At 39.9% G+C, this 17,503-nt stretch overlaps 1 protein-coding gene across 1 annotated transcript in view; it reads right to left on the bottom strand.

Annotated features, from left to right (window-relative positions):
• The window catches only part of UST (uronyl 2-sulfotransferase), a 152,265-nt gene that overhangs the window by 55,266 nt on the left and 79,496 nt on the right, over positions 1-17,503 (bottom strand). Inside the window, exon 5 of the mRNA XM_084203571.1 lies at positions 2,449-2,602. Coding sequence (XP_084059697.1) covers positions 2,449-2,602 — 154 coding nt within the window. The remainder of the gene's footprint in view (positions 1-2,448; positions 2,603-17,503) is intronic.

Raw genomic sequence — 17,503 nt, 5'->3', positions numbered from 1 at the left:
AATTTTAAGAAATATGCCAGCTGCCTTTCTTGCACCACTGAGGAAAAGATTAAAATGCAGGCATGCAATATATGATGTGGTTGGATAGCCCAAGTGTTAAAAATGCTGAACACATTGAGGATGAGCAGCTTTCAAGACAATTAATTTCACTGGCAAGTGACCTATGTGTTACTGTCACTCTCTTTGAGCAGTGCAAGTGACTGCCAAAGTCTGCTAAGGAAGGATGGAAAACAGGTTCCAAAAAAGTTTCTAGGATTCTAATACTGACTTACCAACAGAGAAAATCAAAATGAAAATGCAAAAAGAGTTTTTATTAAGGATGCTAATCGTGCCTCAGATCAACAAACTGCCTTTTGAACAAAATGATTACTGACCTCGTCAGACACCTTTAATTTCTTTTTCATTATAGCTTTTGTACTGATCTGTGTATGCGGATATCTGCATATGCATACAAATAATTAACTTCTTAAAGAACATACCAACACCAATGAAAATGCAAGGTGATTTCTATTAGTTTTTAAACCAAGACAATACGAATTGGATCTATTTGTTTCAGTTCTGCTTGAAGTAAAATTTCACTGGCTATATATATATATATATATATATATCATGTCTTAAGCTGCACAGTCAGTACTGAAATAATACCAGTCAGTTGTAAGAGATGCCAATCACTGCATTTCAAATGAGAAGGCACTCAAAGTAAAGTACAGGCTCTACCACTCACTTTAAACATTTCCAAAAAAGAAAAGGTAGTAGAGTTATAAAGCTGTAGTAAAACCCCCCCCCACCTCTCATTAATTTCCTCAACACTCTTGTCCATTCAGAGATCCTGAAGCAGAAGTCCACGCACACACAACATGCAAAACCTTCCAGCTCTGCACACCAGGAGATCAAGACCCACTCAGCCAACACAGGGACCTCTTTGGGATCTATAGGCTCGTAGCAGATAAGAAATCCTTCCCAGTTTATATCTGGACAGGAGATGTCATTAAATTTAAGGCTATTAGACCATCACACTGATACCTCTTCCTTCAAATACCTGCAATGTACAAGCATGTCTGTTCACAGGGCTCTGCATGATCAAAACCAGAAGAGAAATGGAATTTACACCACTCTGTAACACGGAAAAAAAACCAGCCCTTCTTGGATTCATCTAACTTCAGCTAGGGCTGAAAGGTGTTGCGTGGCAGTTGTTCAGAGCTGCAAAGGTTCCTTATTGCTGGAGTTTCGCACCTCCTTGATGTTTCTTGTAGGCAGCTCCTCTAAGCACTGTTTCTTCCGTCTTCTCGCAGTGGCCAGCTGACTCCACCTCCCCCTCACCCAACCAATCCACTCTTTTATAACCCTTTTCTTCTTACTGGCTACAGCTGCAGCCTGTTAGAGTCAGGCCCGTTCCTAAATTGACTCAGCTGCAATTCCTTAGGGGTAAGATTACTTTATTACTTTCTAAACTACCTTTATTTTCTTATATTGTATCCCCCTACACTATGGCTCATCACACATCTTGTACTCTACAGTCTCTTCAAAACCTCACAAAAACATTCTCTCCTTCTCTTCCAAAAGCCACAGATATATCTTGTTTTGACATTATGTCTGGCCTGCAACATCTCACAGCAGACCATCAAGCTGTCCTGTCACTGCTGTTTCACTGAACTCTCTGCAGTTCAAGTATGCCTGAAGGCTGAGTCCAATCCAACTGGATCTCTATTAGAGAGAGAGCAAGAAGTAATTCCACCACTTTGCCTTTTTGAGAAGTGTCTGTGTACATGCAAAGTGATCAATATAAGCCAAACTAGCCACCTTCCTAGCTTTTCAGTTTCTTATTTAGCATTCATTCAACACCTTCTGCCATGGGATTATGGTATGCAGCAAAGTGGCAGGTGTTACAACAGTTCAGCAGTCATACACATTTAAAACTTCTTATGAATAGCTTATTCAGCATTATTGCCATGATCATAACCCAAAAAAGACAAAAGGCAACAAAACCAAAGGAAGAACTGAGATTAGAGCCCTGGTGTAAAGAACATTACAAACAACTTAGCAGCAAGAACATTAGAGATTTGAGTTCCCTGAATTGCTCTGTTTCTCAATTTTCTTCTGAGGCTGCAGAGTTAGACATAGTCTAAACCTAAAAATCTGTCTGAATATTCACAGTGATAGCAGAATTATTATATTACTATTCAGTGCAAATCCAACTCAGTGTAAGGACCATAATCCAGCGGTGAAAATCTGGAAATTGCTGTCAGCTTATTCAAGATCAAACTGAATTCATTGGCAACATTCTACATAGTAAAGCTGAGTAAACTAAGGACCAGGCAAGAGAAGACAGAGGAAACCCACAAGATAGGAGATGCCTCAGTCACCCACTTTCCACGCATCCAGTCTGAATAACAACACTACATAACAATGATGGGAAATTGGTAATCAAAATCTTTTATTTAAACATACCAGGTATCTCTCCTCCTGCCTCATGTTGGGGGTACGGATCATGTGATTCTGTTCTCCTCTCCAGTCTCCAAAACGTCGAAAAAAATAATTGGATAGGAATCGGTTGACAGGATCTCTAATAATATTGATGTACACGGGCTGGTCTCCTCCAAACCTGGTGGGAAGAAAAATGGATGACTCTCATCACAGGCTCCACACAAATACATATCTATTATCTCTCATCTGAATGCTTTAAAATTATATCCTACAGAAATTCAGAGCTTTTACAAGATGAGGAGTGAAACAGAGAATCTTACAACTAGTTTCTAAACCTTTGTAAATGCATGTAAGATCTCTTTAGGGTGGACAGTAAATATGGAATCACATTGAGCTATATGTGTACTACAAACAATTTAGTTGAAAACCACTGTGCAACACTGTATCAACAGTTTTGCTTCTTGAGATCTCTCCTTGCTGTATTCAGATGAAGAACCTTCTGCAGATGAATCAGAGAAGGAGCATTTCTTCTTCTCAGCACACTTCTTATCTGGGCAGTTACGTTAGAACAGGCACCACCCAACAGTAACTGCTGGAAGGCAGCCTTGGATCACCTTTGTCTGTACAGTAATGTGCAAAGGATTTTCAGCTTACTTTGAAAGCTTTTTTCCCAAAAGCTTCCTCTGGATGAACTGACAGATATGCATGGTATTTCCAACATTTTATTTGCTGGAACTTGTGCAGAACCTCGTCCCCTCACCCCCAGTCTGCAGCACTGGCTGGATTTGAGGTTATTTTATGGTTATTCAATATCTTATCCCTATACTGCACTTCATGAACTTTTTTTTCTTTTTTTTTTTTTAAGTCCATATGAAAATTCTTGCTTCAAAAAAGAAATTAAGTATCAATCTCAAGAACATGCAAGGCCAAGGAAAAGGAAAGGGTAACAACAGCTTGCACATAAGCAAAATGTAGCATAGATATCTGCAACTTAGAGATGAGAAGATAAACCAGAGCAACTTCACCACCTTGACTTTACCCTCTTGTATGTCTCCTCCTGGTGCTAAGTGTAAGCACCTCCTGGGGCTAACATCTTCAGTTTAATAGCTAGGATACCAAAAGAGGAAAGGAGGAAAAAGAAGCTTGGGAAGGTTTGTGACTACACTGTATTTTCAGACTGCTAAAACACTGACTGCGTATTTTATATCAACACACAGCATCAGGAGAGCAGGCCTAACTGGAAAAAAAAGGGGAAGCTGCTTACACTGTACCATGGTCAAAATTAAAAAATGGACATTCACGGAACAGACTTATGGACTACAAATTCTGTGAGACAAAGAATAAAATAAAACCTTCCTGGACTGAGAAGTTTATAGGATAAATTCAACTTGGAATTTTCCTCATCTAAGAACATGGATTATGCTTCTCTCTTCTGTTTCCCCAATTTAGGTGAACAATTCTCCCTTAAGCACTAGTTTATTACTTTATTTTTGTGAGCTTGCGGACATATTTAGGTGTTTAAATGGTATTCTGATGATTTTCTGAGTCACAATTTATATTGTTTCTTCTAAAATGTGAAGTACTAGATTAAAGAGAGAAAACAGAAGACACCCTTTAAATTAAAAAAAAACCCTTTCAGTTTCTCCCCATCTTTTGAGGCAATGAATAATTGAATTTGTATAATACAAGATCAGGGCTTCTCATTAATATTAAAGAGGCAGAAAAATTGTTTAAAATTATGATTTCCAGTAAAAGACAAGAGAAAAATCTCATAGAGTTTAAACATGGTTTTTCTTCTGCATGATTCCCCAGACTCCTAAATACAGTCTACAAAGGCTTGTCTCATGAGTAACTATGCCTATCAGTAATCTCATTGACCTCAGTGTTGCAGGATCACTGCCATAATTTGAAACTGCACAGACAGCATAAAATTTTAAAACAATCCAATTAAAAAGGCATATGCTCCTTGCTTCCTGATTAGTGCACAACCCAGTTTGGACATGGATGTGCAAGTTAAGTATCCTGAATTTAGTACCCTGAATTCTTCTCTAAGCTTATCTTTGCTGCTTTTTATCTTTATACAGATACAAAATGTGTATTTGAAAAAAAAAAAGCATTCCTGCAAATACCACAGGACAACGTGGGCATAAAGCTTCGACAATATTTACTCAAGTAGAAAGCTTTGAGTGGATGCTTTGGCCTGGTATTTTTGAAAACTAAAATTTTCAAGTGAAATTGCTGGAAAGAATGGATTGCATTTAAATTAGTGAACACATTATCCTCCTGCTGCTTGATGCAGATAGCAATAATCAAAAGACAGAGGTGAGTGGAGGAGAGCAAAGAAAAGAGGAAGCAGTAAAATTAAGAAGCAAGCTGTCTTAAGACAAAAAGATCACAAGATTTATGGAAGCAAGAGAGCAGGGATGTCCTGCCTCAGGTTCCATAAATGATGTTCAACCTAAATGCTCATCAGAAGAGCAAAAAATGAAAATCAGACAGCTAATAGCTGTCTTGATAGAAATTTTCCATGCATATTGCCTTTTCTGAAGTAAAAGGAGGGGTGAGATTGCATAACCAACCTACACCATATTCCCAGCCCACTCTTTTGCTGGTAAGGTCATGTTTCTGAACATGAAAACAGTAAATGCAGGACCAAAAGCCCTGAGAAAAGAGGCTCACACAAGCTCAATCACGCCAAGAGGACAGCTGAGATGGGAGGTCACTCTTACAAATGCTACAGAGGAACTTCCATTTCCAAAATGCAGATTGTGCGTGTGCCCCACCTCCCCAAACACAGGACAGCTCAAATTTCTGATTTTCTGCACAATGTAACCAGCTGCTACACACCCAGCTGTGGGTTTCTCCACCAGGCAACAAGCAAGGATTTATTAGAAAAATCAAGTCTGTTCTGGTCCTTATTCAAATGTGGTTTTTTTTTTAAACATAGTTTATAATACTTCAAATTCCAACCACTTGTTTCTGTGAACTGTGCTCGGAGTCATTTATGGAAGCAAAGCAGCACTCACAGAGCATAAAAAATCCTAACGGTTAAAAAAAAAATCAAGTACCTTAAGCTATTTAAAGAAGAAAAGGGCAAATCAATGCTCCATTTGTTCAAGTATGTTCTGCATATTTTTAGATACCTATCAATCACAACATATTAAATGCTCTCCCAAGTGAAACTTTTCAGATTAACAACACCCACATGAAAGTGCTCTTGCAAAAAAATAGATATCTGCTCTCATTATACATCACATCACCTTATTTGCACTCAACCCCTATTGTGAAGGATTCAAAATGGGACACATTCATATTTTCTAGGCCTGAGTAACAGACTTACCTTCTCTGAGTGGGATCATGCTTGGATCCCACATGATGGAGTTGCAGAAATGTTCTCATCTCCAGCAGCACATTGGCACAACTGGGAAGAATGGGTCAGGATATCACCACTCCACTGCAAATGGATACACCAACCCCCACAGCATTCTTCCTGTACTTAACGTCTACTGATTTATTTTATAGTAAATCCCATTCATTTTAACTGATCTATTGTTGAAGGTATATTTTTGGAGTCCTCATCAAAAAAACTATTTGCAAGCTTCAATCAATGACATTTAGCTTCATTAATAATATATTCCCCTATGTATTTTTAATAAAAGCAAAATTAAAAAAAAAAAAGCCTGAGAAGTATGTGAGCTTGCTCCTTCACATTTCTGATTAATTCCAATTTTATTATTTACATTACCAAAATCTGAATTTAAAACCATTGACAAACCCCTTGCAAGTTAGAGGGTAAAAATCAACAGAAGTGATTTGCTTGGCTTTAAAATTGAGGCTCTCTTAGCTCCTATTATTTTGCATTTCATTTCAGGAGGCTGCTGCCTTTGCATTTAATACAAAACTCTTCACACAAGTAGAAGACTGTTTCTTCATCCTTGCAGGTGAAGCACAACTCCTCAAGGAAAAGATGACTCCCAATCTATTCTCTGTAAGAACTTTGTCTGCCTCTTTCTTATTCTTTCCACACACTGTTTCCCCTTAAACAAAAAGGGTGATGGCTTGAAACTCAGTATAATGGAAGCAAACAAGTACCAACAGCCACGAGATATTAACAGGAACAGGCATATTGTGTCCTTCCTATAAAGCAAGCACAATTTCCTTTTCCAGTGCCATACAGGTAAGAAACACATGCTGAGAGTACAATTGCCCAGCCATCTTTATTCAGCAATTATGTTAGAACTCCATGACCTGCCCTGCAGCAGAGCTTCATGGGGAGGTCATGTAAAAGCACTAACATAGAACCTTCACTTTTTTAGGACTCAAATAAGATGCAGTTACCTCAGCATTTCTCTTCTGAAATGGTTATTTTGAAATACTAGTTTTCATAACATCTTGCATGAGCATGAGCTTGTGGCAAAGCAGTCCCCTGCACACAAGGCACTAGGCACTGCTGGGATGCTCCAGTGATCCTTCTCAAGGATGAGATGCAAAGAGGAATGGGGCTGAGGTATTGCCAGCCTCCGTAATCAAGAGTTTATCTTCCTGCTCTTGTCTGTAGTGCCTCTCTTGCAGCCTTCACCCTCTGCTCATGGTCACCTCTTGCTGTGGTCATGCTTTCAACCTGTTCTTTAGAACTGGTGGAGTTGATACAGGGCATTTCTCTACTGATGCACCTATGTCACCTTTACAGTTATTTCAGTCATAACAGTACTGGCATAGCTGAACTGGTACGAGGACTATCTAGATCAGACTTGAGGAAAAACTTTGGCTTCATGAGGCCTTTCTCCTTTCTTGCAGAGTACTAACTAGGCTGCCTCTCCCCAGCAAGCTGAACTGAAAGTTATGCCAGTCTGCTTTTTTGTTATTGCTCTCTAGTTTATCCCAGACACAAAACAAGCAATGCAGACAGGTGATGCAATTCTCATCTCTGGAAGCATTCAAAAAACATGTAGATGCAGCACTTAGGGACGTGGTTTAGTGGTGGACTTGGCAGAGTAGGTAACAGTTGGACTTGATGACCTTAGCAGTCTTTTCCAACCTTAACAGATCTATGATTCCATGAAGTAAGTATTTTCATTTCAAAACTTTATCTGCCTTTCAATAAGAGGTGTGTGCAGGGATACAAAATGCCCAGTGGTTCAAGGTTAACAGTAAAATAGTGCACAGTCCTCATCAATCACCCTTTCTGGACCTGCGATTTCAATAGTAGAAATTTCAGATTCTGAAGTGATGTGTCTGGGTCACATCATTGCAAAATTGCAACTGAGTCCTCTAGGAATTGTTTAGTAAGCTGCCTCAGACCAGTGAATGGATAAAAGGTAACAGTCTAAAGCCCCTCTTTCACTATCCTGTAAATCTACCAGAATATTTTAGGCTGTATTTTGTCAGTCATTCACAGATGCAAAACAATTAGGGTCTTTCTTCTACCCTATGCTTTTCATTCTCCTGATGATATCAAAGTTTAATAGATAAACTCACAATGAACAGCACCAACATGGGTAAGTATCCTGCATGGGCCCCAAGTAAAGGAAATACTAATTATGTTTTCATTTGTGTAATGCAAAGTTACAGCTGGAAACAAGTAAGAGAGTAAACACTAACTCTCAATAAAAGACTAACAGCAGCTAAACTCCACATTTTAATTAAAATCACCTAATTCCTGATACCCTGTATTTAAGACTTTCTTCCAAAGGTCTGGCTCAGGATTTCTCTGGACCTCTGATTAATGCTTCACTGTAATTCAGAGATGCAAATGTTATGCATTTGCACAGAAGAATAGGAAAACTAATTACAAAGTATCACAATAAATTTCCCGCAAATAGTAGAATAGCTGATCCAGCTCTTTGGAAAGTATTAAATCAACAAACATGATAGGTAGAAAAGATGTATTTTCAAAATTGAATGAGACCACAGATTTGGCTGAGGTAGTTACATTAGCATAAAATCTTGGGGCTCAACTTCTTAGGAAGGTTATTATGCAAAGGATGCTGCAATGTACTCAGCATTGCATATTCAACTTCTTGTATGGATACATTTATCAAGGGGAGTATGGGTGACACCAGCCATCCCGTGGAAATGGCTGTTGCAGAGAGCAAGTCAATGTTAGGAATGTCCACATGGAAATTGAAATACAGTGAACTGTGTGTAACAAAAAAACCCAACAAAAAACCAACAACAAACCATTGTAACTCAGCAGTGTATATCACGTATGCAATCTATAGAGTATAAAAATCAATGTAAGTGAAAGCTATATGCTATCCTGTGGCAGATGTGAAAACCTGCCATGAGAGAGGGACTGTGGATGTCACTCTGCTTGAGGCTTTGAACCTACACAGTTTAATGTGATAATCTGTCATTCAGAAGCTATGTGCAAGGTGATAATATTTTCAGAAAACAAAGCTGCAAAAGGAGGGAATAATGAACGGAGTGATTTGCTGGTAAAGAGCACCGGGCAAGAAAGACAGAAGAAAACATTTTGCGCTGTAGTATGGCAAATGAAACCCAAAGCATCTAGAACCTGAAGCAGAACATATTCACAGGGAAGGAGTAGTTCTGGCAAGGACATGCATATTCCCAGGTATTATCAGCAGTGTGGGAAACCTTACAGGCCAGAATAATAATCCTAGTTTTCCTTTTTCTGAGAAGCAAGAGAAGAGAGGAGTAAAGGCCTGACACAGCACTCATGACCATTCACAGAGTCCATTTTCAGAAAAACATGAACAAAGTTCATGCAGCATCACAAAAATGATGAAGAAAATTAAAAGCCTCCAGCTTGCAAAGAGAATGAGAAGGAAAAAATACAGAGAAGGCTGAGAGATGACTGCATGACAGTGTGTAAGAAATTATACATGAAAGTACACAGGTGAAAAATTTGATGAGTCTTTACATAGTGGACAAATGTACTCTGAGATCCAAGGAAAAGGAGGCAATTGAACTTCTCTGAAAAATTAGAAGGAAAAATAACTCGCAATTTATTATCTGTGAGAACAATTTACTATTGAAAGAATTTATCAAGTGCAGCATATTCTCTATCACTGGTGATTTAGAATCAAGATTTCAATTTCCTTTCTGAAAGATGAAAGTTTCAGGTTTAAACTTATTTATCAAGGGTAAAAAAGCTTCAAAATTATTCAGAACTGTCACCGTCCATCTTTTTGTCTGAAGGCAGGATCAGCTATGCAACTGCCACTACCAGCTTCAAAATCCTCAAGTAAAATCTATTCTGTTGCTTTGCTGCCCTTGTTGTTCTAACCTTTTCCTAAATGTCTGATCTAGAACTCTATACAATTCCAGTCTGCCACTTGTGTTATCATTATTCATTAAGAACTGCATAGTCCCTTTTTCTCTGCAGAATCTTTTAAATTAAAAAAAAAAAAAATCAGAAGTGTTATGACAGTCCCCTCTTTCCCTGTCTTCTCTATTTGTTTTTCTTTTCCTGTGATTTTAGGTAAAATTTTTAAAATCTCTGATCATTCTTCTTATTCTCTTTTGGACCCCTGTGGACTAATCATCATCCTTCTTAAATCAAGTTACTCCCAAATTGACAATCTACAGTGTGTCTGTGAGCATGGAAGCTGACTACCAGTAAAAACAGGATAATTGAGGAGTCATGCCTGACCCCACCTTCAGTAACTAGATTTCAAGCAACAATCTCTATTCTGAGAATATCATATTATGAGCTGAATGAAAGAAAAATAGTGCATTAGACAGAGAACACAGGAAAACTAGGGGAATAAATTCTAAATTAAATTATCTTAAAATGTGTGGAAAAACTCACCAGAAAGCAATGCTTTTAAAAAAAATAAACCCCAAAAACACCCTGCTTAGATCACATAAAGGTCAAATGGCACATGAGATTTGTGCTTAACCTTCCATCAAGTCACAGTTAAAAAGCATCATTACACACTCACATAATTAAAAAAAGGTAGTATAAAAAAGGAAAAAAAAATATGTAGGAGGGATTACAGCACCATGTGGCCATTCATGAAATGTGTACTTTACAAGTCAGACCTCACATGATGGTAGAAAGTGTTTCATGATGTGTTAGCAAAAAGTACAGATTATAAAGAACACACATAAAGACACAGTGTTAAGGCCATGCTTGAGTTTAGCTGACATTCCCCTACTTTTAACAGCTTGCCCAGAGGGTAACTTTTTTTTTGCTACCATATTTTTAATGACATTTCCCTAAGTGTGTATTGTTTTTTATAGAAGAAAAAAAATCTCACAATATAAAATTACTTTAATAGATAATCTTAGGCTGCAATCATTGTTTCAAGATGTTGATTCAAGAAGGCATTCAAAGAGCCCAGTGCCTCCCACAGCTGAGCTGTATAGAGTCAGTGCAAGCTGACCCAACTACTGCTCTTTGCACAAAGTATTCCTGAGTTTGCATTCAGAGGGTCCTGGACATTTAGCGTCTTGTTATGCCAGCTCCACGCATTTGCCCAACACACTCTTTTCAAATGCTAGTGGAGCATGGTTAACAGACATAATAGACATGTTCTGTAAAACATGAACATGCTGTGTGGCATTAATTGTTCCAAAGAAAAGAAGAAACAATATTCCTCAAATTACTAAAAAATCTGGGTGTCGTCACAAAAAATCGCATGACTAAGACAATGAAAACAGCATCAGAGAATCACTCTGGTTTTGCTGACCTCCAGTGAGTCTACAAAGAAGTCAAATTCTATTTCCAAATCAATGGACTGAAGACATACATAGGTTAAGTCATTGCAAAGCAAGACGTTTATTTGCCAAAAAAAGGAGATTGTAAATGTATCATCCAGCCCTCCCAAATGACCAAGAAGCTAACATGCAAGCCTTCCAAACACAAGCTGCCAGCACAGAGTGTGCTTCAGCTTTCAAACACAAAGCTTATTCACATGACAAAGTTAATTCATCCAGATTTACCTCCTTTTTGTTTGTTAGCCATAGACACATTTTGCAAGAACAAGGGAATGGTGTAATATCAAAGTGCTGTGTTAAAACACAATTTTTAGAGCTGCTTCTGAATGAGAAAAAACACAGAACCAATGACTAACAAAAAAAGCTCGGCAACATTCAGAAATCAAGTTTCCTTTTGGGCTTATCCAGACCGAATTTCTCTGTCCATCCCTGCCTTCACATAGCATGTGATTTATTGCTACCCATAGGTCAGAATTCAGGTCAGAGTTGAAGGAAAATTGCCAACCTGATCAGCACTGCTGCATGTGACACCGTCTGGCCGCTACAGCAGCTCAATTTAGTAATTTTTATTAGTTAGTGTTGGCCATTTTATCTGTGCAAAAAAGTAATAAAAAAAAAAAAATTCAACAATGTTGATACAGACTGCCTACCAAAAAAGGCTTGTTTCAAGAAAAACAAGAACTTTACACATGAACTCTGCTAATGAAAAACAGAAAACTGGAAATATTTCTTATGCTGATTCTAGGGACTAAAGGCAAGCTCCTTTCCAAGCAGAAGACCCAGCAGATCTTTTTCTCCTCCCCAAACCTGTCTCCCCACACCTCTCACATCGAGCAAGGACACAACAGAGCAGGGGCTGGCATCCAAGCAGGGCACAGGGAGGTGACTGCTGGTGACTGCTGTGGCCCAGCAGAAAGTCCCCCAGCTGTGTTCTGCACGGCTTTCCCTTCAGCAGATGTACCTGCAGTGCGGCTGTCTCAGAAGTCTAGTCACCTACTCAATGTGGTTTCAAAGTGGCCAACATGTTCAGAAATTATTTAGCAATTCAGGAGGGGAGAGGATGGAAAGGCAGGTAGGACACCTGAAACTGCTGCATGGCTCTCATTTCTTTAGAAACTTATGCCAAAAGTGAAGTGCTGTCCCCTCCCTCCAGCACATGCACACATGCTAAATACACACTTAAGATATTAAAAACTGCAGCTGAAAGGAAGAAGAGGGCAGCAGCCTGACAGCACAGAAAGGATGACTCCTGACATAGCAGTGCTGGGTGATAATTCATCCTGACTCTGAACAAGTAACATATACTGAACTGAATTATAAGAGCTAATTAAACTGTGTAATTAAGTAGAATAGGTGCTTTATCTCTCAGTGGCCTTTAGCTACTGTAGAAAGTAAAGAATTCACGGCTCCAGTGAGACATGAAAAAGTCTGTCTCACTTTCTGGGTGGTTGTTTTAATGCTTTGCCTTTTTCTGACTTCACCCTGCCCTGATCAGCCAGCCTTCAAACAAGCAAAACTCACCAGTCACTGACAGAGGCATGCCATTAGAGTTTTACACCCTCACCTGCACCATTCACTTACCCCAAAGCAGAAGGAATGCCCAAGCTCCCTGCTCAGCCCAGACTGGGCTCTGTAAGTGCACGCCCAGAAGAGAAGAGTTTGATGCTGCAGAGAGACATGCTGCCTTTCCCCTGACCAAAACAGATGTTGTGCAATTCTCCACATCCCTGACTCATCCTTACCCAAAACCATGGCCTTGCCACCCGCCTCTGCATTCCTGCAAACGTTCTTCCTGCTTCTCTGAAATCTGTCACACTTGGAGTACTCACCAAGTGTCTTGAGTCACTGCCCAGTGACTGTTACAGTTAATTCAGCAGATTACTGAGAAATCAAGGGGGGGTTTTCCACGAATTTGAAGCTTCTTCCTGATTAATTTTTTCTTGGACTAAGTAGATGAAAACAGGCACTTATGGTAATGCAGAGTGACCAAACTGCATCTATGCTGAAACAGCTTTTTATCTCTCTGCAGGTTATTCTGCTTCTGCACTTCAGCACTGTATTCCCTGGATCTACCAGCAACAACTGGAATCTCAGCAAATATACCAACAAAGAAATCTTTACCTGCTTAGAGACATTATTTAATATTTGCTCCTGATTACCACTTTGAATGTTTTTCCCAGCAACATTACTATATAAACTTCAAATCAGAAAAAGACAATAAATATCCCCAAACGCACAAAAAACCAGCACCACTTTCTACAAAAGAAACAAGTCTTGAAATGAACTGGGTGGAGTAGCCACCTTCCAGAAGCACAGGGTCATCTTGTGAAGCTACCAAAACTGCACTGGATAGATGGGAACAGAAGCTGCAAAACACTTTGAATAAAAGCTTTCTCTGTGACAAGGGCTATGTAGAAATTCACTAACATGAAAGAAGAACAAGAAAGTTTTTTATCTTCTGTTCGAAGCTGGAAATAATTAGAGTTATGTCTGTAAAAATTCACATAAGATTTGCTTTCATGTCTCCTTTTAATATTTATCTTTTTGTCTGCCTCTCTGCACTACTTTGGATTGAGAAGAGATAGTATTGAATCAGAAGATGAAGATGCAGTAAAGGGAGATTCATTTACTCAGCTGAACCAACAGGCACTCTTAAAAAACTGTTCAAGACTGACGGGAAAATGGCCTTGGCAAGCATTCAGGTCAGGATGAGATTTTCAAGGTTTTAGAACTTTGTTTGGCAAAACTAATGGGGCTTCAGAAGCCCGCATGTACTCAAACTCACCACTGAAGGCTTAGCTCACTTCCACTGGAGATTTATTCTGGAAAGAAGATATAGTCTTTTTTTTGTTTTGTTTTCACTTGGAAACAATCATAAGTAAATGCTTTTCTGAATAATCAGAGAGCTTTAAGTGCTGACAGGTTTATAAGCGGGTACAGGGCACAAAGGCAGAAAATTCAACTGATTTGTAATTGCTGCTATTCACATCAGCAACGTTTAAAAAAAACAAGTTTATTGTTTTACTACTGTTTGGGAACCTGAGAAGCACCAACAAGGATGAGGAAAAGGCTAAGGTATTTAATGCCGCCTTTGCCTCAGGCTTTATTATAAGACTGGTTATTTTTGGGGTACTCTGCCCCAAGTTGGAAGACAGAGACAGGGAGCAGAAAGAAGTCCTCTTAACTCAAGAGGAGATGGTCAGTGAGCAGCTACACCAGTTAGCTACACACAGGTCTATTGGGCCAGATGGGATCCACCCAAGGGTACAGAAGGAGATGGCAGAAGTGGTCACTGAGCCACTTTCCATCGCTCACCGACAGTACTGGATGAAGGGGAGGTCCCTGTTACAGGAAGATAGCAAACATGAGCCCATCTACAAGAAGGGCTGGAAGGAGACTCCAGGCTCATCAGCCGGATTGGCATCAGGGCCAGGAAGGTTGCAGAACAGATGATCCTGTGTCCCATCATAGGGCACACAGACAACAACCAGGAGACCAGGTCCAGCCGCCTTGGGTTTGTGAAAGACAGGACCTGCTCAGCCAACCTGACCTCCTCCTCCTCCAAGGTGACCTGCCCAGTGGGTGAGGGCAAGGCTGTGGATGTTGTCTGCCTGGACTTCAGAAAAGCCTGTGACAGCTTCCTCCAGCACTCTCCCAGACAAACTGGCTGCTCACGGCTTGGATGGGTGCACAGTTGGCTGGGTGAAAAACTGGACAGCTGAGGAGGAATGGTGGCAAATGGAGTTAGATCCAGCTGGCAGCCTGCCAACGGGTGGTGTTACCCAGGGCTCAGTATGGGACTGATTCTGTTTAACAGCTTTTATAATGATCTGGATGAGGGGATCAAGTGCACCCTCAGACAACACCAGGTTGGGCAGAAGTGCTGATCTGCTGGAGGGTAGGAAGGCTCTGTGAGAGGGCTCTAGGCAGGCTGGATTGATGGGCAATTACATAAGGCTCAACAAGCCCTGGTGCTGGGTCCTGCACCTGGGTCACAACCACCCCAAGCAGCACTACAGGCAGAGTGGCTGGAAAGCTGCTTGGTAGAAAAAGACCTGGGAGTGTTGGTCAACAGCTGCCAAACATGAGCCAGTGTGTGCCCAGGTGGCCAGTGGCATCCTGGCCTGTATCAGCAACAGCGTGGCCAGCTCAACAAGGGCTGTGATCTTCCCCTGTATTCAGCACAGGTGAGGCCACACCTCAGCTCAGTTTTGGGCCCCCTCACTACAAGAAGGACACTGAGGCGCTGGAGTCCGTCCAGAGAAGGGCAAGAGAGCTGGTGAAGGGTCTAGACAATAATTCATGTGAGAAATGGCTGAGAGAGCTGGGGTTCTTTAACCGGGAGAAAAGGAGGTTCATGGAAAATCTAACTGCTCTCTACAACTATCTGAAAGGATATTTGCAGTCAGGTGGGGCTTGGTCTCTTCTGCCAAGTAACAAGTGACCGGGCAAGAGGAAACAGCCTTAAGTTGCACCAGGGAAGTTTAGACTGGATATTTAGAAATTTTTTTTTTTCATGGAAAAGGTTGTCAGGCATTGGGACAGGCTGTCTGGGGGTGATTGAGTCCACATCCCTGGAGGTGTTTAAAAGACAGACATGTAGATGTGGCACTCAGGGACATGGCTTAGCGGCAGATTTTGCAGTGCTGTGTTAACAATTGGACTTGATGATCTTAAGGATTTTTCTACCCTAAATGACTCTACATCTCTATTTTAAGCCAAAGCAAATCAGATTAACTTTTTCATGACTCTGCTTATATTTTCTCTGCTTCTCTAGTACCTTGGTGATGTGCTCTAAATGGCTTAATGCAAACCCTACATATCTTGAAAACACTCAAGCAGAGAGGTGCAAGGCAGGCAGAAGAGACTTTTGTTCCTAATGTGACCAACCAAAAGAGTAGCAAAGTAACATGCCTTCTAACTCCTACCTGTCTGCCAGCTCAATATATGCAGGAGGAAGGAGAATAAATTGCTTCTTATTCCTTCTTGTGAACAAAAATTTGGTTTCAAAGGTATAAAATGCCAAACAAGAGAAGTGAGTCACGGGACTGATGTCCAAAAAGGCTGCTCCCGCAAAAATTCATGGATTCCAGTAATGGCTCTGCTACAATGGCATGTAGAAACCCTCATGCCTTTTCCTGGAAGGCAGCATGAAGTTTCACCAAAATAGGGTTCTTTGATCTTCAAGCTGATCCTTGAGCCTTTGATGGATCTAGACCTGCCCTAAACCTGCGGTCAGGAATAAGCTGTTGTCTCCTACCCATCCCTGTGCATCTGCCCTGCTCCCCACTGTGCTGGCTGCTCATGCTAAGCTATTGTCTGAGGTCTTCAGCTGTCACCCAGAAAACACCTCATCAATATTCTGAGCCCCATTCTTTTAGTCTGAGGAGTTTTGCATGACTTTTATGTTGAGCTGGCAGAAAAGCTGGGGCAAATTGGAAGAAAAGTATTCCACAGACAATCCGAGTCCAGCTAACCACTACGGGTAGGAAGGTTTCTATAAAGAAATAGTTTAAAGAAATCAAGCAAAACTAGAACACTTTCATAATATTGTAATATTTATAATGTGTATTTAAATCACATCCTGGTTTCTGTAAATGCAATATTTGACAATCCATTTCCTAAAGAAATCAGTTAAAAAAAATTCACCCTAGAATTAAATAACCAAGAAAATATAAAACATGCTACTTCATTAAGTATAACACTACTAATAAATTTTGAAATTAAAAATGTTTAATTTATCAGAAAACACTAAGAAATGCTGAACACTAGTATGCAATATTGCTGCAATTCAATGCTGTCTGATTTAGAAGACTCATCAGCCTTTTGACTACTTCACACTAGGTAAACCAAGGATACTCCCAATAAAACAAAAGGTATGTTTTCAGGTTTGCAACAAAGAGCCAAAAGAGAAACTACAAATAACTTTATAAATCTTATGTAACTGTTTGATTTTTGCAGATTTGTATTGCAATAAAAAGGTAAATACATTGTAGATACATCATGCATACACTACAGAACAAATGTGGTACCTTAATGGAAAGGATGTACCATAGGTACAGAAAATGGGATCCAGAGGAAGGAGCAAGAAGTTAAGATGGTTGATCTTTTCCTCTCATACCTGATGTTGAGTACCATCTCTGTAAAATCAGTCTAATCAGGAAACATCCCTTTGACCCTCACATGTGGCTACTCTTTTGGTCTTGCAGTTTGGAAGAGGAAAGAGAATTTACCAAAGCGTGAAGTCCTAATGGTTTTTATTTTTTATTTTATTTTTTTACCTTTTTAAAGGTAATACATTAGAAATGGAACTCTCAAGGAATCAGAAGAGAGAACACAGAAGATCAAAATTTTAAGTCCTCTTGTTTCCATATAAAAAATCATTCCCATA

The sequence above is a fragment of the Fringilla coelebs genome, assembly GCF_963513975.1.
Source record: "Fringilla coelebs genome assembly, chromosome: 3".
Taxonomy (NCBI): Eukaryota; Metazoa; Chordata; class Aves; order Passeriformes; family Fringillidae; genus Fringilla; species Fringilla coelebs.
This window is presented reverse-complemented; position numbering and strand designations above follow the sequence as displayed.